At 33.4% G+C, this 26359-nt stretch overlaps 4 protein-coding genes across 6 annotated transcripts in view; 3 read left to right on the top strand and 1 right to left on the bottom strand.

Annotated features, from left to right (window-relative positions):
- Positions 1-5192, bottom strand: part of LOC119635615 (scavenger receptor class B member 1) — an 11193-nt gene extending 6001 nt beyond the window's left edge. Inside the window, exons 1-2 of one of the 3 annotated variants that reach the window (XM_038030499.1) lie at positions 4946-5192; positions 14-337 (exon numbers count right to left, since the gene is read on the bottom strand). In XM_038030499.1, the coding sequence (XP_037886427.1) occupies positions 14-162 (149 nt within the window). In that variant the 5' untranslated portion in view covers positions 163-337; positions 4946-5192. Of the gene's footprint in view, positions 338-4945 lie in introns of all 3 variants that reach the window. The other 2 variants (XM_038030498.1, XM_038030497.1) reach the window with 2 other exon arrangements.
- A 9277-nt stretch (positions 5193-14469) lies between these two features.
- Positions 14470-16771, top strand: LOC119635618. The gene is made up of 2 exons (XM_038030501.1): positions 14470-16133; positions 16197-16771. The coding sequence occupies exons 1-2, from the start codon at positions 15375-15377 to the stop codon at positions 16587-16589; spliced, it is 1152 nt and encodes a 383-aa protein (XP_037886429.1). The 5' UTR covers positions 14470-15374; the 3' UTR covers positions 16590-16771.
- Positions 16772-17012: 241 nt separating this feature from the next.
- On the top strand, positions 17013-21327 carry LOC119635614 (anaphase-promoting complex subunit 2). Its single transcript, XM_038030496.1, has 8 exons — positions 17013-17099; positions 17166-17637; positions 17703-17947; positions 18003-18198; positions 19318-20019; positions 20088-20351; positions 20798-21045; positions 21111-21327. Exons 1-8 carry the CDS (start codon positions 17046-17048, stop codon positions 21309-21311), a joined length of 2382 nt encoding a protein of 793 aa, XP_037886424.1. The 5' UTR covers positions 17013-17045; the 3' UTR covers positions 21312-21327.
- Positions 21328-22035: 708 nt separating this feature from the next.
- Positions 22036-25646, top strand: LOC119635617 (uncharacterized protein MAL8P1.12). The gene is made up of 7 exons (XM_038030500.1): positions 22036-22870; positions 22937-23111; positions 23190-23506; positions 24814-24993; positions 25049-25180; positions 25258-25449; positions 25528-25646. Exons 1-7 carry the CDS (start codon positions 22658-22660, stop codon positions 25561-25563), a joined length of 1245 nt encoding a protein of 414 aa, XP_037886428.1. The 5' UTR covers positions 22036-22657; the 3' UTR covers positions 25564-25646.
- Positions 25647-26359: the final 713 nt, after the last annotated feature.

The following is a 26359-nucleotide window of genomic DNA, read 5'->3' on the forward strand; positions in this document are numbered from 1 at the left end:
CTGATGCTGATGCTGATGCTGATGCTTTCGGTAGTGTTGCCGTTGCGATTGCCTTTGATGTTGTTTTTCTGCTGATTGTTGTACCGTAACGTCATCATCTATACAGTCATCACAAGTTAATGTAAGTTGTTCGGTTGTTACTTTATCACTAGGTAGAGACATTTTCTTCTTTATTTATTTTTTTTTTTTTATTGTTGTATTTATTATTTAATTATTTATTTATTCATTTATTTAGTTATTTATTTCTTAATTACTTTAAATTAACACTAATTGTACGAGTACAGAGATTACGGAAGACGTTCGAAAAAGAAGAAGAGTATCAAATAAGAATTCTGTTCTGCAAATAGAAATAAGATAATGATAACGCATATGATCGATTATATACTATACACACACATATACATATACATATAATACATATAATACGTGTTTCTTAGCGCTGATAAATTTGTATTATTTTTATAGTTTTTAGTTTTTTTTTTTTCATTCTGTTTATTTAGTTATGTTTTTTTTTCTTTTTTGTTTCCTATGAACGGATTGATGAAAAAGCTTTTTCTAACTGAATTTATTTCATTTTAACTGATAATTGAAAATTTAATGTTAAAACGGAAGTATTTAAAACAAAATTGATAATTTTATTAAAAAACAAAAAAAAAAATAAAAAATAAAAAAAAAATTTTCTATATACAACAAGTATTGATTATAAAGAAATGTTCAATATTTCTCTTCTTAATGCCTGCAGTTCATGGCCTAATAATAGGCGAACAAAGAGAGATGTGTGCTATTATTAGCTTTCGCTTAATTGTCAAAAGAAAACATTATCGATCGAACTCTATATTAATCAGAGCGCCGAGATAATCTCTATTCCAGCACGTAGGCTATGTACTGAAACGATTCTTCTAAGTAAACAAGTGATGAAGAAATCATGAAAAGTGCTTTAACAATTCTCTGTCTCCTCGTTACCAGTGAATAGTGGGGGATGCACATGCGAAATACGCGTGCAGACTTTCTAAAATTATTTGAAATTTAGCTCAATTGCTGCTTCTGCTTGTCCGTCCATTGGTTCGTATACTGAGTGAATTCATTTCTTCATATTCATGTGGTAAAGAAGCAGAGAATGAAGATCATACAAATAAGTTTAGACCACATTTTGAATCCTATCAGTTACACGGGCGCAATTTTCAAGTTCACGCGTTTCTAAGGCCGTTCATTTATTTGTAAGAATTTCTGCAGCTGTGACGCTTCCATATGTAAATATTAGTCAGTAGTGTATGCCTTAGGTTTAACGCTAGATCTACGGACACCCCACAAATAGGAAGCTGAAATTTGGCATGAACATTTCATGATCGATTAAGAAATTGGCGCTTGAAAAATGGGCATGATCTGTTTAGAGACCCATTCACAATGCAGAAGAAACTAAACCGTTTTCAAAAAATGGCGATAATTTTTTCATATTTTCGTCGTCGACCTTCGAATACATGAAGACATTTTTCAAAACCCCATTATCCCATTATCCAAATAGTCCATGTCTATACTCATGTCTAAACCCAAAATGATTCCAATCGATGTAGTACTTAATACGTTCACAATTTACGATAAAATTCAATGTAATGTGCGTTCGAATAAATGAGAAATAAATGTGAAATAAGTTGAAATTAAATTTTTGTCGTTAACCAGCAAGCAACGTACAGTTAAGGCCAGCCTAGAAATATGTATATACATTTTAGGGCTAAACGTGGAACCGAAACAAACTGATGGGTATGACTCTCACAACATTATTTCGCTGAAGTGTGCATACAGCATAGCTTTCGAGAGCTTGTAATAAATCCTCCGCTTAACCTGAAGCTTGATTGTCCCTTCAGTACGGAAATTATAATATCTCAGAGAGATGGGAACGATGTGAACCTACGGTTGGACAGTATTTTGAATTATAAGCAATTTCGTATATTTCTTCCATACCTCCTTTTGAATCCATATGTTTTTCGTATGTTTTCATTCATAATTCATTGTTTACAATTCAAAAGGAGGTATGGACAAAACAATGCACCCTCTCATAAAAAAAGTAAAATGATTGTAACTCGTTTCTTCATATACAGATGCGATTATTTAGTGCCGATACGATTTCTTGCAGGAGTGGGTATGTGCATGTACAACTTTCTGCCAGGAGGGATGGACTTTATTCATACCCGACGTTTTACCGGGATGGACTTCACAATTTGTTGGAGGACTGATTTCATGCAGGCATGATTTCATATAAGCATATGTGATGTATAGTAGGTGCGTGTGGGTGCATGCAATATGAACGGCGTACACAGTTATCGGTACAACGATCTTGTAATTAATAACTTTATCTATTTTAGCCAAATGCTCCGGTCCAACCGCTCTAAGCAATACACAACTGATTCAACTATTGCAACTTATTAAACTATTGCTCGATAGAAAAAGCATTAAACTTGCTTTCGTCTTAATAAGGCGCCCTTTTGGCGTAATTCTTAGTAGATCACTTTAATAAGAATAATAACTGCGCTTGACAAGCAAAAAAAGGTGAGCAGTGCGAATACAACTCAAATGCTTTTCAAAATTAATTTTTATTATTGCGTTTTTTTTATTAAAAAGTTCTAAGAACGAAATTGATTTTTTACTAAAAACGTAATGAATCGAAAAAGTTAGGTAAAGGTCAGCTTTAGTAGAAACCTTTTCACCTTCTTTCTAAAGCAAGTACGAATCAATTAAAACACAAAAAGTGTTAACTATAAATAACTAACACTTGTCAGTTAAAAAATTTTTTTTTTATATTTTCTAAATAAATATTTTTTCATTATTTTTACTTTTGTTTTTTTTTTCATTTTTTAGTTACATTTCACGGTTTATTTGCTTTTAATTATAAGACACTTTGTTTACAAAACTGTTATTGTTTTAGTATGAACAAAACAAACCAAACCAAAAAAAATAAAAATAAAAAACAAAATACTAATAAAAATATATTGTTATGATAAATGCATTCGATAACTCTAAATGGCTTTCAAACAAGATAAGACAGGTTAAAGACATTTGTCAAAATCATTTATTTTTTTCGCTTTCGTTTCTAGGAAAAAGTAGAATAACTCTTTTTCACACCCTATAACGAGAAAGATTATTTTTTCCTTGAAAAATGCGAAAAAAAGTAATTTGTGGATAATGGCTCAGATCGACACAAAAAAAAAAAAAAACGTGCAAAATATTTCGCTGTTAATGGATTGGAGCTAAATGTTTGAATTTTCTATTTCAGACGACCCTGGATAAATATCTGCAATTAATAAATAAAATAAATGCTCATACAAGTGCGACTTTTTGTGTGCGATATTTCGTAATATGCGATAAATTAATGTTTTAAGAGATATTTAATTCCAATTCCATTGACTCTGATTGGCATTTTGTCTAAAGTTTGATTTGCCCAATATGCTGGTCACCATTTATGTCGTCGTATATACGATCGGGGGAACGATGCTATGATATAAAGATCTTTATTAAATTTTAAAACGTTAACCCTTCTCTTTCGATATTCATTTCTATGCAGATGTAATGAATACATTTTTGATATATATATGTATATATACTTCGGTTGCTAGCGCATCAACGAAGAATATATCTTTATAATTCAGACAGTAGGTGACGTCGCTAGATTCAGTTAGTTTTTTTTGTTCCCTACATCAGGTATGATACAAAATCATATAAGTTTGTGTGTATGTTTGCAACACCCAGAAAGGCTTAAGAAAGACACACTTCTTATTACGCCAATCGATTCAGAATCAGAACCTTTTTTGTGGATCGATGTAAGCTAGTCTGTCCGTCTGTCTTTCTGTCTGTCTTATTTTCTAGTCCTCAGCTTGCAATTTTCGAAATATTTTGATAAAATTTAGTACACTGACGTGTTTCGATCCTAGGACAAATGCTACCGAAAATAGTTCAGACCGGATCACTTTTTCGACCATTGCCCATATAACTTCTTATCTTAAAAAGCCGATTATGGATAACTGTAGGGTGACGTGTTTTGATTTCTATTCAGTTAGAACGCGTTTATGCGGTCCCTGTTGTAGCACTTGAGTATCATTTATGTCGCGGAAAACAGCGGTCGAAGAAATACCATTGGAAAGCAGATTTAATCAGTAGGCGCCATGGACACCATCTTGGTAGTATATATGGAAAATTCCTATGGACATGTTGATGAGGGAGATGTGCATGAATCCTTTTCCTATGAATACTTGCAGCCCGTTTTTTAATGATAAGAAAATTTTAAAGATACCCCACACCGGATGTTCCTGAACGAAAACGAGGGACACATCGTGGAAAACGTAAAGTAAAACCGCATCAGCAATAACAGTTCAGCTAATAGTGGTTATGCTTGACTTGAGTTAAAATGTTCTTGCTGATGTTTCGTGTAAAAAAGCATACGAAAAACGAATAAATAACATTCGGCAGACATAGTTATATTTTATTAGCACTGAAGAGAAAGAGGCCAGCTTGCAAGGTATGCCAACGAAAAGCTTTTTCGGCAACCGACAATACACTTCACCCATCCAATTGGTCTACAGTTTTGAACGTATTTTTAGAAGCAAGTCTGCTTATTGAGCAAAGTTGTAAAAAATAGTGTGAAGATTACAAAATTCTCCGAACTTTTCTCATCTCTCAATTTTCGGAAGCTTATCAGTTGGAAATCTCTAGAAAATCTTTTCTACCCTTTCTTCTGAATATTTAACAAGGAAACATTTTCTCGTTGTTTACTTTTTATTTTAAATCTTAGAATTTTTCTTTTCTATTTTATTCACTTGTTTTTTTTAATTTTTAAAGATTTATTTAAATACAATTACAAATAATATGAGTAACGCCATCTCTTCTTTTTTTTTTTAGTTTTTTAATTTAATATTTGCAAGTTTTTTCGTTTATATGTATGTTTTCAGATACGTACACTTGAAATACTTAAAATTGCTTTAAGTTAACGAATTCAGAAGATTAGGAAAATAAGAAGAAAAAAATTTTTTTTTTTAATTCAATTTTCCTTTAAAGAATTTTCTTCTTTTCTTTATCACTTCATTTATTTAGAATTATTATTGAAATTATAATAAATTTTATTGCTTTTTGTCACATTGCAGAGAGCTACGAGCTTCAGTGATAAGGTAACGACAACTGACAATTGAAATTTTGTAGTTCATATAGATTCGGGCTGCTTTCCGATTAGCATTTAAAACTAATAATAAAATGGAAAAAAAAAGTTGAGCTCGTCAAAAAATATCAAGACATAAAACAACAACAATGATAATAATAATAATAATCATAAATAAGCGAATTGAAACGAAACCCTAGGAGAACTTTAATACACATATTATATAAAATATGTGTTTGTGTGCGTGTTCCACAAAGTAACGCAATCCTTATCAGCACTGGAAAAAATTATTAGCAAATTGTATATAAGAAAATATGATTTCGCGTAAAGTTTCGCATCTAGTGTTTATTTATATCATGCAATATTTCTGTCGCTAAGAGTATATAATAATAGCATTGAAGTACGTCTGCCACTCAGCCCAATTGAAGTGGACACAAATGAACAGCAGGACGTAACAGCATTTCTACTTACTTGATCCCTCCAAAACCGCATCCCTTCATTGATATTTTGGATGCCTTCTGTCCTTCTGTCTACTGGTCCCGGCACATGCGGTCTCACGGGAAATGGCAATGGAAAAACTACCGTGCGCTTCACTTTACGCTTAGGTTCGTTTCATATTTATATGGCAGGGATATCTCTTTTACTTTTATGAACTATTAATTAATGTACAGTATTTCCATGGTAGCTTTGCTACAGAGTCATGATACTCTGTTCAGCTTTTTCCATTCACATTAGAATTCACTTTGTGGCCGCAATTCATACACAATTCAATCGAATCAAAATCCATATACATATATATCAAAATATCAGGCCCTTTTACATATATATATACAATATGTCAGAAAGATAATTAAATGTTTTCAAATTATGGAAGACTAATCAATTGTAATATGGCCCATCGTTGAGGGCCAGTGTCTCCTAAACATGACTAAACACGATAATGGCCGGAAAAAAGATGCCGCCTGGGAGGTGTAGATCCTACGTTTTTACCTGTATGTATGCCCCACCATATATATGGAAATTGAGTACGTATTTGATAACGATGATGATGAATGAAAGCTTAATTAATTTGAAATATGGTCTTCCTGTCATATTCGCCTAAACCTTTGTATTTCGCCATTTTTCACACTTCAGTCAACTGGTCTGCTAACAATAATGAAAACCTAGGGCGACACATTGGTTACCGATGGTACCAGCTTGTTTGTTTCAAACGTAAATTTCTGGACTAAAATTTGTTTTGTATTATTTATTATCATACAAGCGCACTTCACAGACGATTGTTAATATAAACAATAAACAAGTAATGAAAACTGGCTCCAGATATCTAAAGCATTTGTAACGACTCTTTATAGTGCACGAATAGTGCAAAATACTCTGCATCAAGAAACACAATAGCAACAGACCTTGTTATTTGCATTCCGCTTGGTGTAGCGGATTTAAATTACCAGAGTAAAGTCCCCAGGTAGAAATTTGTTGCTCCCATATGTTTTGCTCAATTTCTTTGTCTATAGAGCAATTTCTTTCTAAATTGCCGGCAAAGATATTTCTTGCTTTTTTAAAAAAAGTTGAAGAATCAGTGTCGTTAAGTCGTCTTTATATTTCAGTTAAATAATTTGGCAGGCGACTAATAATAAAATTGCATGTTACAGATATTTCCGTTATGCTACATATCTTATAGGAAACTAACAAAGAACTATTTTCTCGCACGCGAACTTTAATATTAATTGAGGCTCACTTCCTCCATCCTCCTTATTTAAAAAGGGACAAATAATTTATTGGGGAATATATTTTCAAAAAGGTGTGTACATTATTGTTTAAAGCATTAAAAAAAAAAAGCCATATACTTGTGAAAACTGTTCTGCCGCCTTTTTTTCACAGCTCACCCTCATATCATTATTCTATAGATAGCAGTTTTTTATCTCTTGTAAAAAAACAAGAAATAAAACTAGGAAAGCACTTAAAATATTGCTCAATATTTATCAAATGGTTCGATTTTTTTCACTATTAAAAAAAAAAAATGAAAGAAAAACAAACATTACTTTAAGTAAACGCATTTCATTTCTTCAAAAAATTGATTATACGTTAAAGTTAACTATTAAAAAATATTCTACGCACTTGCCTAGAGAATGCTATAACGAGGCTACGACTAAACTTTAAAATTAATGTATCAGTGACTAAAGATGCTAAAGATATGATCAGTTCGATACACATAATCGTGGCAAGGACGCGAAGGTGACTGTACTCGGAAAAAAGACTTTTTGAATTGCATAAACCATTTGAAGCTGAAGAGAGAAAAAAGTTTTTCAATATAAATTTTGATTATTTAAAGGATAATTTAAAACGAGGGTTGAAAAAAGATGTTACTCTTTAAGATTTTTGCTGAACAAGACGGAGATTATGAAGATTCTTGCGCTTCATAATTTACGTTGAAAAGTAAAACTTTAAGTGTTTTTCCAATTTGTTTAATACTTTTTGTTTTTTTGTTGAATTGATTTTAGTTATATTTTTTCACATTTTTTTTCAGTGTAAATAAATTTATTGATATATTTGTCAAACGGGCCAATTACCGAAATGTATACTAATTCATTAAAGAGATATGCAGCAGAGTACGCAACTAATATTTTGAATATTGAAATTTATTGAAAAACATTACAAGCTGAATATTTTGTAATTCAAAATCGATTTCTTGTAGATTGCGCCTATGACGGATCTCATTACTATTCGCGCTAAGCTCATTTATATGGAAATTTTATTTAATTTAAATATCTCGACTATTATTTTAGGCAGAACTAAAAAGTTTTGGGTTGTGCGTTGCAAACTTTAAGTTTAAGTTTTTAAGTTATGAATTGTTATTTAGCAAAATTTTTATAGTCAAGATGTTCTTCAATCATTATTAAAATAGTATAAAATTGAAAAAAAAGAATGTGTGGAAATTATCGATAGTGAAAGAAAGCACTCCTTAAACGGAGTGGAATAAATTCGACATCCGAAAAAGGAGAAATTACTCTTTAGAACCAGCTATTCTCAAAAATAATTCACTTAACCGCGACAGGGAGTGGGGAGTGTAAAACAACACATATGATTTCTGGATAATACCAACCTTCAAAGAATAGGTCTGAAAATGTCACGACATTCTGACCAACTACAAATTACAGATATTTAAGTGACACTATCTTTGTAATTTTCAGAACAATGCAAAAATGTGAATTTCGATTGTTCATCAAACGTTGTTTTTTGCTGAGGAACAAGTAAGAGCACTATAGTGGGCCACAGCCTGCCACTATATGCCACCGTACCCCACTTCGCAAAGTATATAGTTGTTCGTATAACGACCTTTCAAAATAAGGTGTTATGTGCGAACTGATCGAAAAAGTTGTCTGATCCGAGTGATTTTCAATAGGTTTCGTTCTTGAAACCAAAGGCGTCAATGTACCAAATTTCATAAAAGCATCTCAAAAATTGAAACCTGTAATAATGTGGACAGACCGATAGTCAAGTTTACATCGATTTAGAAAGTGATCCCGAATCGATCGGTATAATAAAAGATGGATCTATGTCAAGCCCTTCTGGATGTTGCATACATGCGCACAAACTTAATACATCCTTCTACCACAAGTGGTATAGGGCATAAATACATGTTCTTAATCATCATTAGACTGAAAGATGCTATGGCGACTCTTGTCTGTCGAAAAGATAAACTTGTGGGTGTTTTTCTAATTTCAAACAAAGCCATATGGAGACCTGCTGAGCGCTTGTGGCCACACGAACTCAGTACTGGTTCCAAAAAATATAAAATAACTTCACAAAATCTTTTTGGAAGACCGAAAAATGAAGTTGTGTGCGATAGCTAAACTCCCTATGATGTCAGAACGCAGTGCATTTACTATTTTGCCTGAACTTTTCTCCATGAGAAAGCTCTGTGTGGAATGCGTGCTAAGGAGATTGCGTTGGAATGAATGAATCCCTCTTGAAGAAGATGATGTCAAACAATAAAATCGAATTTTGCTTAAAACTTGTTGTTATATTAGTGATGCTATGAATTTATTGATTGATGCTTTATATGACAATACAAGGCATAAATTGAATTAATTGGACTTGCGTATAACAATCACAAAAAAATGTCCTCTTCGAACGCCAAAATTCTTATAACGAAACGTGTAACGCCTTTAGAGATTCCTTTTGGCCAAGTTCGTATCGGCATTCTTAGCATTAGTCAGTTATAGACAGACATCTTTAGTCGGTCGAGGAGGCTTAGGGGTCATTTCATGTATTTAGAATTCATTGCAAATCGTCGAACTTGTCCTTCTACTGCGCTCGAGTAGGAAAACCCGAAAGAATTCTGCTGCAACTGCGAAACTGACTCTTGAGGGCCATCAGACAACCACGATAGCACCGTTGCCTTAGTTAAGACAAGTCAGACAAAAACGAATTGTATTTATACTGATTAACCGGTGCTGGAAAAAACTCCCTTCGACGTCAATAAGTCCAAATGTGCCTTCACCTGGCCCAAATAGTATAATAGTACTATAACTTGTCCTATTAGGCAACATGGCGTTCACTTACGCTCAACAATGACTCAGCTTTACACGGCCGGTTGTATGGAGAGATGAATAGAACCTTAGCGTATGAAGTATCGTTTCAACTCCGAGAGTCAGTCAATAAGTAGCGGCGCCAGTAGAGTGTGATGGTTTTTGAGAAAGTCCGGCTTATCTTAGAAGACGTTTTACATAGACAAGCAAATGCAGAAATAAGGGACGGAATAAAGCTTGATATTGTTTTGAACTTTTTTTCACTTGTTATCGCATCACGTACAGATCTTAAGTTTAAGATGAATATGCAAAGACATAACTTTTACTAAGGATTAATGTGCAGTACTCACTCATGTCTCCTTGCGTACTACTTAAGAGTAGAGTATTGAATAGTTGGCCTATTACTAATTAGAGTGCGCTCTCACACATTTAATGTTTGCTATTATTTTACTCACAGTATACATACAAAATAACTACAATTGAATCCCTAAAATACGTAAATGGATCTACACGCAAGCTAAGTGATTGCATGGGTTTTTTGTATCATTCAAGAAATTTCAAGATTAATCCATTAATACTTTTCTTCTTTTCGTTTTTTTTTTTGTATTCTTCGAAAATTCCTAATCATAACCGCTTACGGACACATAGGCACTTACGCTTTTCACACTGTTATTATTATCTGCCATATAAGTACGAATTGTTACGTACATGTATGTGTAGTATATGTATATTAGAAGGGGTTTCTTTTTTCATTCTTAATTGATGCAATACACACTTTTATGCGATAGCCTTTGTTGAACTTTATGGAAAAGTAATGAGCTCAATAGAGAAAGAATAAAAAAAATTTTATTTTGAACTGATAATTAAACCACATAAGTGATTTTTATTTTCGTTATACATAATTTTACAATCTTTACGGTATTGCGTAAAATTTAATTTAATTTCTCATGTTTTCCCTGGCTTTGTACATGTGTGTTTGTCGCATGTATGCGAGGGAATTCTTCTTTCTCTTTTTTATTATCGTTGCCAAGCTATTAAAATCGCTATATGCATTAATTTATGTATTATGCTGTATGGCTGCCTGTATGGGATCATGGAAAGCGGACCAAGAATATCGTTTAAATTTTTATCACATTTTATTTCATTTTGTGTTCCACATTCCATACTTGTTTTCCAATTCTGCTAAAATCCTTTTGAAGGGGTATTCTTTGAGCTCTGACCTTCAACGCACGAGATAATTTTGTCTTTTACCCTCCACATCTTGTAGAAATCGTGTGGCAATGTATATGCAATGAATTGAGATAAATCGCATCGATTCGTAATAAGTTTTTGAAATCGATCCAAGTCTGTATGCACAGACTGTTATATTATGATGGAATTTTTGTTGCGCTGACATCCCTTGATCCAAGTGCACTGACCTATTTTGAAATCCTGTTGGGCCATTCAGATCTCTAATTAACGCCGCATTTTGGAAAACACTGCAATTGCTGATAAAACTTATCGAATGCTAGAGAATTTTTAGAGGACACAGAATTTGTGGCAAGGGTTTAACGTGGATTCCTGCCTGTAAGGCTTAACCCCACGGTGGCCCAAACCACTTTTTAAGCGTACTACGCCCCCTGGCGAGTTAGACAATCCCCACAGAGTAGGGGCCTAAACAGCATCAGAGTCCAGATCAGTTTATTGTGTATGGAACAATAAACCCCACTCTGGTGAGTGGCGAGGGCCTAGCTGCACTCATTGTTCCATTTTAGCTAGGAACTCGCCAACCACAACCACCACGAGTACTCCCCGAAGGGCCGCACCCAGTAGTCAGGACTCACCAATTGATCAACTGACTGCTTCCGCCATAAGGCTTCCACTGTGCTTGTTGATCAATTACCACCTTTACCCGCAGGCATTCATGACATGTGTTCAAAAGTAAAAATAGGTAAAAGGGGAGAACTTATTCGTCATACCCCTTTTCCATTCTTGCATGTATTAATTAATTTACCAGACATTTTCTTTCATTCGGCCAAAGGGAAAGCCGTCCATCAATTCCTTTTTGCATGTATTAATTCATTTACCAGACATTTTCTTTTATTCGGCCAGAGGGAAAGCCGTCCGTCAATTCCTTTAGCATAAATAGTGTAATTAATTTATTTATTTGTTACGACTTAAGAACAAGTCCATCATATACCCGCAGGCATACGTGGCTTAGTGAGCGAGCTTCCTGACCCCCGTGGCTCCCAGTTTATTTTGCAAAGCCTTATGGCACACTTTGGGCGTTTGTTAAAAACAACCGTACTTGCTTCGGATCCTCCATACTTTCCTGGTAGCTAACACCAATGAACTACTTTTCTTCAAGATATATAGGTCTCGGGTATTGCACTGAACATGGTAGACTAGTCTAATGCACTCTACCATGCACTCGCTAGATTACTACCTTCATTGTACTTCAAACCATTCAGTGTATTTCCTTGGTAGTAACTAGCTATTGAGTAAGAGCTCTTCTTCCAGCCAACCCCTCCACCATCTATCAGAAACTCGTCGCCGAGTTAGCAGGACACAGGAGGGTAGATAACGAGAACGATTTAAGCCGTTCAGCAATTCTTGTTTTGCAGATTAATGGAGAAATTAGCAAATAATGAGAGGAGCCGAACATCCGAAACGAAAAAGATTTAATCATTTGAGCGAGCATAAACCATTTTTCTGGCAAAATGCTCTCTGCTAATCGTCTGGCGCATAAGACCACTTTTTTTTTACGATACCGGCAAGTAAGTAAGGCATTGGATAGTCCTTTTTCTCCATTTTATTATTTTTGGGAAATTTCATTTTCTACAGAATAAGGCAGACTCAAACACACACCTGCTTTTCGCAAAAGTACCATAAGCGAGGAAGAGAGGAAAAAAGGTTTTTCGTAATTTGAAGAATACCAGAAAAAGAATTTTTTGCAGAATCTTCCTCGCTAAGAAAAAATCTGCATATCACCTCTATATTTTTGCTTTGATTGTTACATCGAAATGTAGTGAGATGTGATCTGAACCGTTTTAATTTGAAGTTTCGCAAGTCTTTGAAAAATATATGTTTAAAGTATGCGATCAAAATCTATATGAAGTTTTTTTCTCCCTGCGGATTTAGTTTTGGCATACGATGTCGGTTTTCAAGCTTTATGTATGGCGGTCATGGGCTTGGCAACAAATAAAACGAGATAAATAAGCTCAGAATATCAAGCGAATAAATATAATAAAGTTTTCACATTTCTCCGAATCCGTATTTATAAGACGCACAATACGCACTTGGGGCACCATAAGCTACATACATAATGTATATTAGTAGCCAACTACATATACTATATAAGTCAAACTCGCACACTGCAGCAAAAAAATTTTGTTGGCAAATTTTAGCGAAAGTGGATTAACACAAAAATGCTTGTTTGATTTTTGATTGCATATATCTTAAGCTATCAAAAACAGGAAACAAAATTTCAATTCATTGTTTTTAAATTAAATCAGACTAAAAGAACTTCAACTAGTAAAAAAAATGTTGCCCAAGTCAAAGTTAAACAGACGGCGTAAAAGATTTGTTTTCTCACTTAGTTTATCTTATAAATTAAATCAGATCAAATTAATATTTTATAAGTGACCTTTTGTTCTTTGTAATCGTTTTAAGCCAGTTTAAAATATATTTAATATATATTTGATTAATTTTTGCAACAGTCAGGTGTATTTACTTCCATTCTTGCTTCAAGAGCTTTTTTAACTCTCATTCGCTGGAACCCCTGCATTACTGAACCTTTTTATTGAGATAATCCCACAGATGCTCTATTGAATTTATGCCAGGTTTCCAAGTGGGTTGTTGTCCAGCAGCCTGGTCCGCCATCATTAAGATTCAGTTCGTCCACACTTTTTTGCAAATTTTCTTTTGGCTTATCTTACTACACATTTCGGTCCATAATCTCATCAATAAAGGACGAAGATCCAGGTCCTCCTGCAGAAAATGATCACCCCCATGTTTTACGGTCGACCTTGTTATTCAAAGAAGCCGTTTTATGAAGCACATTTCTGATTGCTGATACCCAAGTTGCTTCCAATTATGGACCTAAGTTTAGGTACACTTAAAAAGGGAGTCGTTTTTATTTTTCTTACATGAAAACGTTCTTCTGGTTCAGCAACATTGACTTAATGTTTTTGAGGCGGATGTAGCTGCTGTACAACATCCCCAACGACTGGAAATACTATCTCAGAACCCTGTCTTAAATCCGATAAAAAATATATAATATGTGTTGACCCATTGAAACCCTTTTAGTGCGATTTTATTTCAAATCAATCAATTTGAAATTTGTTTCTTGTTTTTCATAGCTTAATAAATATATTGTGCAGTTAAAATCAAATAGCAAGCTTATTACTTTCCCTTCGCTGGATTTACCAATAAAATTTATTTACTCAAGTGTCCGATTCTGGACTGTATGCGAACTTTGAAGAAATTTAAACCCTCTTTTGTGTAGCGCAACAAATTATTCACACAACACAGTGAATCAAAAACAATAAAACAAACAAAAACAACAACCTATACCTGCCCATCATGAATCATCTGTTGTTAGTTTGGTCAATTTTAGAAGAAGAAGAAAACTGTTATTTTTTATTAAACTAAATGCAAATCTAAGAATCCACATGCAATGAAATGAAACAATACATAGTTCAATTTAATCTCACGCACACCCTGTTTTCACGCATTGTAGGTTAATTCCCGTTTTTTTTCTTTCTGATTTAAAAACGACTCTGTACTTATTAAAAAAAAAATAACAGCACTTGCAGCATTGTACAATCATTAACGAAAAAGCCACAAAGTAAAGTAATAACTGCGCAGAATTTTAATGAAGAAAATTAATATTTCTTGTTTTCAATGAAAAAGCTTTGTTATATTTGGATATAGAACTTATTGTGTGTTTGCAAAAATTAAAAAAGGAACTTCAAAACCAATAAAACGTGTATAAAAACTTTTCTAATAAACTAATCAACAAATGTGCACTAAACGTCCTTGAAGAATCCCCATTTTTTTTTCGACAAATTTAGAGATAAAACTACATAAAAGAAAAACGAGATAAAGTCACGACTTTCAAGTAATACGATAAACAACAACAACGTTTGTTTGATATTAACGTTTCATTAACTTTTTGAAGGGGAATCAAATATCTGATAAAAAAAACAAACACCTGAACAGTTAAACTTTTGTTCTTCGTTTATAATTTATATTGCAATTGCCTGCGCATTGCTTACATCATCCGTTGACCTAAAATATTACTTATTGTTTCAACCAATGTTTACAGTGATTAAATACAACAATGTTTTCGCTAAAAAAAACGGAATGAAAATGGTCGAATCCTTCTACTATCGGAACCCGCTAATTTTTTTACGTGGGACCGCTATAAATAATAGAGCTAATCAGAGAGTACACCAACAACAATCGATTAATTTACAAAATGCCTTCTGGTTCGTCACCCGATATATAAATAAAGGAGATATTTTTGAAAGCGGTAAAAACATAGTTGAGTTTAAATTCAATTTACACAATAACAACAAAGATAGAAAGAGCATTTCCTTAAAATACAAAGCATTCGCTCAACGTACTTTCCATAGATTTTTATACAAAGCCAGAACTGATAACGTTTTTCACAGAGAACGCGATTTACCTGCAATATCAACTGTTTGATTTACCTGTACAACATGCAGCAACAAAAACAGCAACCAAACTTTTATACCTGCCCATTAAAGCCAACAACAACAACTGCTCAATACTATCATCGTATAATAAATAGTCCATTCAACTATCAACGGAAACATCATCAAGGCGGAAAAGACATTATGTCTTCGGTAGCGGATGGTATGGGTTCAGACCCTATGGAAGCTGCAGCCGTAGTGGTTAATAGTATTATTTATGCCAAACCATCATATTGCAGTATCGTTGTAGACATTAGTGGATCTTCGGCGTCAAATAAGTCGATAGGAGTTAACTGCCAACAAATGTTAGGTCCAAATAAAAGCAAATTTTGGTCGTTAAACGAGCGAGATCAAGACGCCGAATTGTATATGATGTCTACAACCATGAATGGTGCTATACAACATAAAATTTCAGAGTTCTGCGGCAATCTATTGTCTATGGGTTTATTTGACGCCATCGAAAGCGAGGATGAATCCGAAGACGGCAGCGAAGAGAGCGACTGTTGTGACGATTTTATTGATGCTGATGATGATGACAGTTTAATAGAATTTGTATATGATGATGAAAATGACAATGAACCAGAAAGCGATTTTAAGGCAAAGGATAAAGCCAAAGATGAAAGTAGTGGCGACGATGAATGCGACGGCAGTAATGGCGCTTCAGTTGTATTTGATAGTGGTTTGGATGAAGTTGACTTTATAGACAAAAGCAGCAGTTTAGAAAGTCTAAAGCAAAGTGTGTCTAGTAGTGACAAGCCCAAAAAGGTTTTTGATCATTTGTCTTCTTTTTAATAAGTTTTATTTACCGCTCTCCTTGTACTTTTCTAGGTCCGTTTCGATACTAAACCTATTGTTCACGTGATGCACGCCTGGGATTATGCTTATCGAGCGGCGCGCAAGAGCGAATGGCAAATCATTTTGCAAGACCGCGCTCACTTTAAGTCACGCATACAACGTGTAGCCAATGAGTTGAACCCTATCTTAAGTATTGAACACCGTCAAAAAATTTATGAAACACGTTTTGCAAATCTGTATAAAGAAGAATCGTTATCGCCTATCAGTAAATCCATAAAACAACAAACAGAATGTTGCGATAGAAATAGTAAAAAAAATAGTCGGCAAAAGTTTTACAAAAAACCCAAGGAGTTACTGCGTCCGCTGGTAAAATGTAAATCACGCAAAAAACTAAAAATATTAATAGATTATTTTTATATATTTTAAAGTTTGTCAATAACTGATTTGTTTTTTTTTTTACTTAAGTGTAAGTAAACTAAGGCTGGTTAAAAAGTTTGTTTTGTTTCCACGTTTATAGAGAAGAGATTTTTTTATTTTATTAAAGTGAGTATAGTTGGCCTTGTCATAATCGTTTAAATAAATATTAAGTTTATATTTCATAGCAAAGATTATGTGTTTTATTTTTAATTTCTAAATTCTTAATTCGTCGTTTGCAAACGTCTTTGGCTTCAAACAAATCGAACAAATCTGTTATAGCATAATTCACCTTTATTTTCTATTTTTAAAGCAATATTGTTTGCCCTGTTATTAGAGGTCAGAGACGAAATTGGTTTGTTTACATTTTTGTTTAGAATAAACGGAGAAATTTTTATAATTCAATTCTTTTAAACAAACCGGAAAAGGGTAAAAGAAATATTTTCATAAATAATTTGTCTAGAGAATATGGAAACAATCTGCCAAGAGTTTACTGAAAATTGTCCCATTTTCAAGGAATGCGTAAGTCTTCAGATAAAGTGCTCGAATATCTTGTCTTACATTTCGTAAAACTCTAATTTGTTTTAGATGGAGGACCCGGAGATTCATTCTCTAGACTCGGACACAATTGATTATGTTTACGAAATTTTATGGCTGGAATTAAGTGCATTTGTACGCAATAAACTAGCAACAAAATTTTGGTCGCATTTCCAATATAATGAAAATTGTGCCCAATATTCCCCCGAATTTAAGGATTTTAAGGATTTAGAAGTGGATGTGCCTAGACAATTAGAATTGTTTGAGAACTTTGTGAATGCCGTCAAAGGGTTAGACGGTTATTACCAATTTCTTCAACAAACAATGCACAAATTGGATGAAATCTCTCATAAAGACTTTAGCAAGTCAACGGAACGTTTAAACGAACTTGTACGTGGAATCCTGTTAGCTCAACTACCCACCCATTTTAATAGAGTGGTATATGCCTTTTATAGCATTGCTTTTCGCGTGTCGTTTCAATTAAGAAAAAGTTTAACAAAAGTAAAAAAAATTTTAAGCTTTGGTAGGAAGACAACTCTTTTATTTCCTTTAATTTATTTTACGTTTCTGGTTTTCCGTTTTTTTTAGAAACTGAAGTAATAAAAGAAAATGGTAGTTTATGCAAGGGTTGTAATCAAATAACTAATAAATGCAAGTGTCAAGAACTGTTGATGACCATCAATCGCGTCAACGAGAAACTACTACAATTGGAATTATTAGATCGTTTGGCCGGTCAGTGTATGACCAGTTTGGTGCAATTGCATATTAAAGAACATATTAAAGACACATGTTATGGTATCTTCGATAGAAGCCATATAAAGTCGTTATTTATGGTCTGTTGAATATTAACACTTAAGTCATAATATTTTGTTATTCCTAACTTTTTAGTGGCTAGAGGATGTAATAATTACTTGGCTGAGGGATATATTCCACGTGGATCCCTTGGATGAATCTGTTGAGAAAATGGAATGCGCTGATACGAAGACTGCTAGTGCCATACAAGGCCTTAAAGTAAAACTTACATTCTTTGTATACGAAAATTTTGCTTTAAGCATCATAGAGCAATTCTTTAGTATCATTATAGGTAAGTAAGGTAATTCGAACCACCTGTTGATTGTTCACAGCTGCAATTAAATTTGGTAACTTCTGAGAGTAATTGAAAGAGCAAGTCTGAAATTGGTCACATCTGAGAATAATTGAAAAAGTAAGTCTGTATTTGCTTACAAGTGAGAATATGAAATATGGTTCGGTTGCTTCGAAAATTAAAGGTTCGATTTGACGATTGTTCATTTTTCGCGCAGGATTTCAAACACTTTTTTTGTGATATTTTATTAAATTTTTTATTTTAAACATTTTTTGGTCAAATAAAATTATCAAATATAAAAATTGTTCATTATATATCATATCATCCGTTAGGGCTTTCGTCTTTAAGATTTCAGGAAAAGCAAAAGCTTTTATTCTGTTGTGATACGCCACAAACTTTTGCACAGGGAATGAGATGTATTCACCTTAGGGTGAATATACTCTGGGCAAATGGTCAGCATGGATGATTTGTAGGTCAGAAATTTAAACGGTCGTAGTTAGTCTCTCTGATAAACTTATTAATCTACCTTCTCTGCAGATCGTACATATATTTAAAAAAAAATTTGGAAGACATGGAATATTCGCAAACAGCTTAACAGCCGGTGAAGAAGTTCGTTGCGCTATATTCTTATCTTAGTTAATAAATAAAAATCCAACTGTTGCCATATAGACCTTATTTCATCTTTCTTTGCTGTAAGCAAAGCTATCCTAAAAATCGACCGATCCACAGCTAAAGCATTCGAAAACTGTGACCTACAGTCTGAATACGAAAATAGAGATATGCTTGAACTGATTCAAAAAGCCATTGGTAATAATAAAAAATTTATAGGTGTTACGTACTCTAAACTTTATATATCATTTGCACAAGTGATGTAGGACGTAAATAAATATTGACAGTACAATCACTAGCAATGCCTTACTAATATATAATGTGATTGCAAGTGAAAATTTCCTACTTGAACACACAATTGTGTCCAATCAAAAAGTGTGTCGTCAAAAAGTCACATCGTCTAATTTATGATTGTGGGTAAAATCGTATGGCAAGACTTATAACTTACGATGATTAATGCAGGACGAAAATATTATTCAATATCGCTTTTTTTGTTTTTTTTTCTTTTAGATTTTCCCGACTCGGTTCCGGCCATTGATGATTTGAAAATCTGCATGGAAAAGATTAACCTACGATCTCAAATAATTAAAAGTCTGAAGACATCATTGGAAGCACGAATTTTACATCCTGGGGTGAATACTATGGACATTTTAACCGGTTATGTGGCGGCCATTAAGGCTATACGTTATCTCGACAATAGCGGAGTCATTTTAGAGATTGTTACCGGTCCCATTAAAGAATATTTGCGTAAACGAAATGACACAGTACGTTGTGTGGTCACAAGTTTGACCGAAGAAGGACCAACCGATCTCTCGGAAGAATTGGCCAAAGGTGAAAACACTAAAGATGCTGTTGTCTCCAAAACTAGCGATGATTTAGCTGACTGGGAAAATTGGCAACCCGATCCCATTGGTTTGGAAAATTCTTCGCAACCCCCTGTTGTGAAAATGGTGCGGTCGGCCGATATAATTTCTATGGTTGTGGATATATACGGAAGCAAAGAATTGTTTATGAGTGAATATCGTAACCTTTTAGCCGATCGTTTATTATCCCAATTGGAATTTAATCCAGAGAAGGAATTACGTAATTTAGAATTGTTGAAATTACGTTTTGGCGAACCTCTATTGCACAATTGCGAAGTTATGCTCAAAGATATAACCGATTCAAAAAGAATCAATAGTCACATACAAAGCGATCCCAAATATAATGAAAGTATGATCAATTATTCTTTCACGTAAAAATTCAACATATTAATTAATCTTTTGCTTTTCGTGGCATAGGTAAGCAATTTGATATTTCTTCGCTTATCATATCGGCGCAATTTTGGCCTTCGTTTAATAAGGAAACGGTAGAATTGCCTGAAGAAATAGCCAATGAATTTAAAAAGTATACCAAATCATACGAAGACTACAAGGGCAATCGTACATTGAATTGGAGAAGCGTTACTGGCCGCGTTAACATAGCTATTGAAATGGGTCAACGAACTTTGGAAATGACGGTAGCTCCCATGCTAGCGGTGATAATTTATCATTTTCAGAATAAAAGTAAGTTTCTAAACTAAATGAAGAAAAATTAAAATATGCGATTAGAATCCGACTTACTCTACAGCTATGACAAGATGTACGTACATGATTATCAAGTCCGTCACTATGATTGGCAACGGTTTTGAAACAATAATTTACGATGATGTAACTGTCTTTGCTATAGAAATTGTGTGACTTTTGAAACTCGCTTCATGCATAAGAGAGTGTATTAGACAACATTGCCATTAATATTCGCGCGCTAACCTTATTTCAACTGTGAATTGCACGGTTTTTTTTTTTTCAATTTTAAAGGAAGGATGTCTGTACTTATACGTTTACCTCGCCTGGAGCTTCAGAGCTTACTAACATAAGGTGTTGGCAGCGACGTATCGACAATTGCTTCTTTGTTTATTTAAGAGGCATTCTAATCTAGACGTAATTAACATTATTATCATTTTAAATTCTAGCTGAATGGTCTTTGGAAGATTTAAGCACTACCGTGAAAATACCCCCTTCAATACTAAAACGTCGTATAGCGTTTTGGCAAAGTCACGGTATAATTCTGGAATCACAGCCGGGCATTTTCAAATTAAATGAGAACGATTTACCAAAGACGCAATTGGACAAAGAGCCCATAAGTGAAATCATAGCCGAAGATGAAGGTAACGAATCAGCTATGGCCAGCGCTAGCGATCAAAGAGAAGAGGAATTACAAGTCAGTACTAGCATACGAGAAACTAAGTAAGATTTTTATTTTTTGTTTTTTTTCCCATTTTGCAGGTATTTTGGTCTTATATTGTGGGTATGCTTACCAACCTGGACTCTTTGCCAATAGAGAGAATTCATCAAATGTTGAAATTATTTGCTACAAATGGTTCGGGTGTTGAATTTACTCAGGATGATTTAAAAGTCTTTTTACAACGTAAAGTGCGAGATCATAAATTAATTTATTCTGGCGGTGTTTATCAGTTGGCTAGATAAAAGCTTAGCAACAAAAATAAAGAAAGAAACTGGAATATATAAATTACTTAATAAATACAATAATTATGACATACACTATAGTAGTTATACATAAATATATATTATATATACGTATGCATATATTTATATATTATGGTTGATGGGCAAAGAACGGGAAGCGCTTTATTCTGTGTCACTCTAGTTGCAAGCAATTTGTGTAACACACATGACATGATGTTTAGCGACTGTCTATAATTGCCAGTTATTTTATTGCTAAATACAAAAATGATGATTGCTTCGTGTAGGTGAGTTTAAGATAAAAATTATTACGATTTTCTACGCTTATGCTGAGCGACACGAAATTAGTTAAATTAGTTATTTAAGGCTGTAAAGTGTTGAAAAATGTTAAAAACAAAAAAAAAAAAAAAAAAACAAAAATACAAAAAGAAAAAGAAAAGAACATTTAAAGTAAATGATAACCAAACGGTTTAAAGCTGTAAAGTTTTAAAATTTTCCTTCCTAAAGCAGTTATTATCTTTCTCTTTTTTATCTCGCCTTCTTTCTATCCATGAAAGAGCGATAAGCTTGGAAGCATTCAACTATAGTTATCGTGTTATCAGGCATTTGAACATTTTGCTTAGTGACGCTAATGCCCATTGAATTGATGATTTGAAGCATACGTTGTATGTTTGTGTGTGCGTGCGTGTGTATATGTTTGTGTGCGTGTGTGTGTGTGTATAAAGGCATGTATAGTTATTTTATTTATTGTTTGTGCTAAGCACCCCCATTCTCTATTTTTATATATATATATCACTAGATGCCTGTATATGAATGTATCTCCATAAGTGTTATGACTTTCAGCTAAGCAAAACAAAAGTGTGATAGAATGCGAATGTAACTGAAAAATGAACAATAAAAAATTGAAGAGCAGCAGCAAGCAGCAGCAATAACCGCAACAACAACCACAATAATAATATATTTATAATCTTGTATCGGTTAGTGCGCAAAATCCAGTTATAAATTCATCCAAATCACATAAAGTATTATAAAGGGTCGGAGAGTCTGATGTTATGTTTTCTCTTTTCTGCGTTTGCTGGGGTTGGTGGTGTGCTGCTGCTGCTGCTGGTGCCATTACGCTGCTAATAAAAGGTGTATCAGACACACACTTATAGATAAACGCCATACATAGACAGATAGACAATACACAAATCGATAAAAAATGTTTCCACAATGAACATAACTTTACATCACATTTAAATTTATTTAAAAAAAAATAAATAATAATAATTAAAAACAAAATATATCGCCTTAATACGTCAAAAAGAAACAAAAAAAAAAAAATATATAGAAAAAGTGTTAAATAAAAAATGGACTCAAGTCATCATGTAACGGTGCCGTTACGTTATGGTATTAAAAAAATGCGTAAACGTCGCGATTTAGATGCCTTGCTGGCCCAAAGTCACCAAAAGACGGGTACTTTGAGACGTTGCAACGCAACTCGCGTTGGTGGCAGTGGAGTATACTCACAAGATAAACTATTAAATGCCGCCTCCACTGATGATCAGGAAGATTACAATTGGGTAATATGATTATCATAAAATAGAAGAAAAAAAGAAGAAGAAAATTTGAACTATTTTTCACTTCAGCAACCGAAAATTAAGCAACCTGCTCACCATTGCGGCCATAATAAACAGACGATTTTACGTTTATATATCATTATACTATTCATCGTGATTCTTATGATTTTCGTTGGTTTTACTTATTGGTTAAATTTCAATTTACAACAACAAATCTATGAATATCGTCAAAAAGTTGAACAAGGTCGGAATAAATTGCAAGAGTTCTATATAATTTTGATTATTTTTTTTAAAAGAGTTTTGTTAATTTTTTCCCCTTTAGTTTCAGCTACGAGTCAATTGTTACCGGATACCTTGCAGGCTTGGCACGAAACGTCCACTACCTTAATAAAAAATCAATCACTTATTGTAACGAAAATCTCCGAACTACAGTATTCCGTGCAGGAATTATGGAAAAATTTCACGGAATATCGCCTCTCTATGGAGGCACAAAAAAGCTATGAGAAAGAGGAAAAATTGGTAGCTGATTTCGGTGCTAAAATAGAGGCCATTGCTACAGATGTCGAAAGCATGAAAGATCATTATAATGGCATTAGTGAGAAACAAGAAAACCTACAAACAGTTTTTAATAACTTAAAGGCAAGTGATTATTAAGAAATCGGCATTTGGGGCTTTTTAGTTAATTCTATGATGAAACTGATATCTCTCGCTCTAATCGTACAGTGAAGTGTTTAAAAAATAGTGAAGTAAGCACAATTTCTGAGATAAGAGGTGTTTCTCATCAGACTGATCTTTCGCATTGCTTAACACATTCTAACCTATAATCTATAAATTAACAATAATCCGCCTGGGTAGCCAACTAGGTAAGAATCGCAACAATAAAAGCAGTGTTGGCCGGTTCAAATCTCAATGCGGTAGAGTTTACCTTACTTGCAACTATAGTGGCTGTTGAGTCTACAAAGTCATAACAATCACCGATTCACCGACTGGGCTTAGGCCCATTACGCCGTAGCTATCACCTCCTACTTCTCGTCCTTTCCTCGCTTTTTTGTGATCGTCGCCGTATTACGCAAATAGGCGGAGACGTCCCCTGAGTGACTGATCACGTCAAAGGCAAAAATTGCCCTCCTACAAGGGTGAACTGATGGTCCGCCTGCAAAATCGCTCGCAAAATGGACATTTACGCTTATCACAAAAACTGTTAAAATTCTTGTCTAATCGTCCATCTGAAGATGGGACGCACTATATAGTTTACAATTTTATTTCGATAAATCGTCCAATGGAGAAGAGTACATTTTTGCACTACGGCACTGTTCAAATTTTTGTAGATGCATCTGCTATAGTTTATGAATGATGAGCAAAAACATAACTTTTCATTGCTTCTGAAATACTGTAGGCGTGTCCTTCGACTGATTTGGGCCATTTTCAATATCAAGCAGCGTGCAAGAACTTCCAATGCTTCTGCTAAATTTCAAAACAGATAGCTTCCTTTTTGCCACCATGAGAATGCTTACTACAAACATTACGTAGACGGACAGACGCTTAATATGCTTACATCGATTCAGAATTTGATGCTGCTTAAAAAGATATATATAAGCATATTTTGTAGCGTCGTTGAAGCTTCCTTTTAGGTGCTGCAAACGTTTTAAGAAAACGAATATATCCCTCTTCCTTAGGTGATTAATATAAAAAACTGGTTAGGTTATTGACACAGATTAGGTAATTGTGGTTTCCATTTAACGGACATGTCAACCCTTTGCAGCGTAATTAATCCGGTAGAGCGTACAAGAGAATGGATTTATTGGCTTAATTAACGTAATGAGAACCAATTGAACGTTTCACATAGTGACCGTAAATCGCTTTAATAAAATCAAATATTAAATTTAATGAAATTGAAAGGAAAAAATTGTAAAGTAAATATTTTTTTTTTAACTTTTGAATTTCAGTCAAACTTTAGTGATGGTCTTAAGAATATGGCACAACCGTTGAATTACACAAATGAATTAAAAGGCTTAAGAGCAGATGTCAATAGTAAATTAGACAAATTGGAGCAGAATGTCAGTTTTATTAATGACACGCTAACGCAAAAATCAATTATGATGCAAGAGGAGTTAGTTAAACATAAGGTAAGAAATTCAACAATGAAATGAGAAATGATGTTATTTTCTCTATCATTTAAAGAATAAACTCGATGAGTTATTCGATCGCAGTGCCAATGTAACATCACATGTTACATCGTTAGAGAATAGCTGGCCCGAATACAAGCAAAAAGTATTAAACTTCAGCATTGATATTCCGCGTCTCGATGAAGAGGTTTGTTACTTGAGATAATTTAAAAAAAAGTAATTTGTCAAAATTTTAATCGTTAATCTCAACTGAATATCATATAGATATCGAAATTGAGTGCTAACTATCAAAAATTGGATGTGACATTGCAAAACGTTTGCAAAGAATGTCAAAATTCATACATCGAATCTTTACAACGGCAACAGAGGCAACAGCACAATATTAACAACAACAACAACAACAACAACAATAATAATAATAATAATAATTTTGTTGAAACTATCGCAATAAAAACGGTAAGTTTGTTAATGAATTTATCTAAATTCCCTCCTTATCTTAAACCTTAATAAATATTAATTTATTTATCTATCTAGACAACGAGCACTTTGCGACCTGAAAACACGGTGTAGTATGATTAAGATTTAATTGAAAATTTTACGCGTGTATATGTGTTTATGTGAATTTTTACATTTATTACCATTATTATGTGCATTTTTAGGGGCGGTTAACGAAAAAAAAAAAAAAAAATTTTTATTAATAAATAAGTAAATTTAAATTTATTGATACACACACCACAAAAGCACACAGAATATAATTTCACAAATTTAATTATGATTAACGTTTTGAATTAATTAATTAATTAATTAATTAATTACATGCAACTAATTGCATGTACGATTAAGAGACCGCCAGTAGTTGATAGTTTTATTCTAACGATTAAGAATCATTTGTGATTATTTAAGTATTCTTCTCAATTAATAATTATAAATTAAATTACTAACAATACGTAATTATTGTTTAATTTTGAAACCATGTTCAATCATTTTTAATTTATCCTATATAATTAATTAAATTCTCCCACCATCGAAATTAACCGAAAGGTAAGCGCAATAATGTTTGGATAGAAGTTTAAACTTTACATCAGCATTGAAGCTTTATTCGCATGCCCATGATACACCTTCATCGGATAATTTTTCAGTTTGACATAAATTCAACGGATTATTTTCATTCTCATATATACATATACATATATATTCATCGTGGAGCTTTAACAAAAATAATGACGTCGCCACAAATGAATAATGCAGTGTTGCAATCAATTCATTTGTCTTCCATTTTACAAATTTGTATAAAACTAAGGCAAGTAATTATGAATTTACAATTTACTTAATTCTTCTTATAACCTTTCATTCAATTCAAGTCAAT

The sequence above is a fragment of the Glossina fuscipes genome, unplaced genomic scaffold (genome assembly GCF_014805625.2).
Source record: "Glossina fuscipes isolate IAEA_lab_2018 unplaced genomic scaffold, Yale_Gfus_2 27, whole genome shotgun sequence".
In the NCBI taxonomy this organism is placed as follows: Eukaryota; Metazoa; Arthropoda; class Insecta; order Diptera; family Glossinidae; genus Glossina; species Glossina fuscipes.

Bases quoted from the DNA above. Each gene is read 5' to 3' on its own strand.
- LOC119635618 (XM_038030501.1), top strand. From the start codon at position 15,375: ATGCAGCAACAAAAACAGCAACCAAACTTTTATACCTGCCCATTAAAG. The intron at 16,134-16,196 runs GTTTTTGATCAT...GTACTTTTCTAG, and splicing joins GTAGTGACAAGCCCAAAAAG to GTCCGTTTCGATACTAAACC.
- LOC119635614 (XM_038030496.1), top strand. From the start codon at position 17,046: ATGGAAACAATCTGCCAAGAGTTTACTGAAAATTGTCCCATTTTCAAG. The intron at 20,020-20,087 runs GTATGATCAATT...TTCGTGGCATAG, and splicing joins CGATCCCAAATATAATGAAA to GTAAGCAATTTGATATTTCT. The intron at 20,352-20,797 runs GTAAGTTTCTAA...TTTAAATTCTAG, and splicing joins TTATCATTTTCAGAATAAAA to CTGAATGGTCTTTGGAAGAT.
- LOC119635617 (XM_038030500.1), top strand. From the start codon at position 22,658: ATGGACTCAAGTCATCATGTAACGGTGCCGTTACGTTATGGTATTAAA. The intron at 22,871-22,936 runs GTAATATGATTA...TTTTCACTTCAG, and splicing joins ATCAGGAAGATTACAATTGG to CAACCGAAAATTAAGCAACC. The intron at 25,181-25,257 runs GTTTGTTACTTG...AATATCATATAG, and splicing joins TTCCGCGTCTCGATGAAGAG to ATATCGAAATTGAGTGCTAA.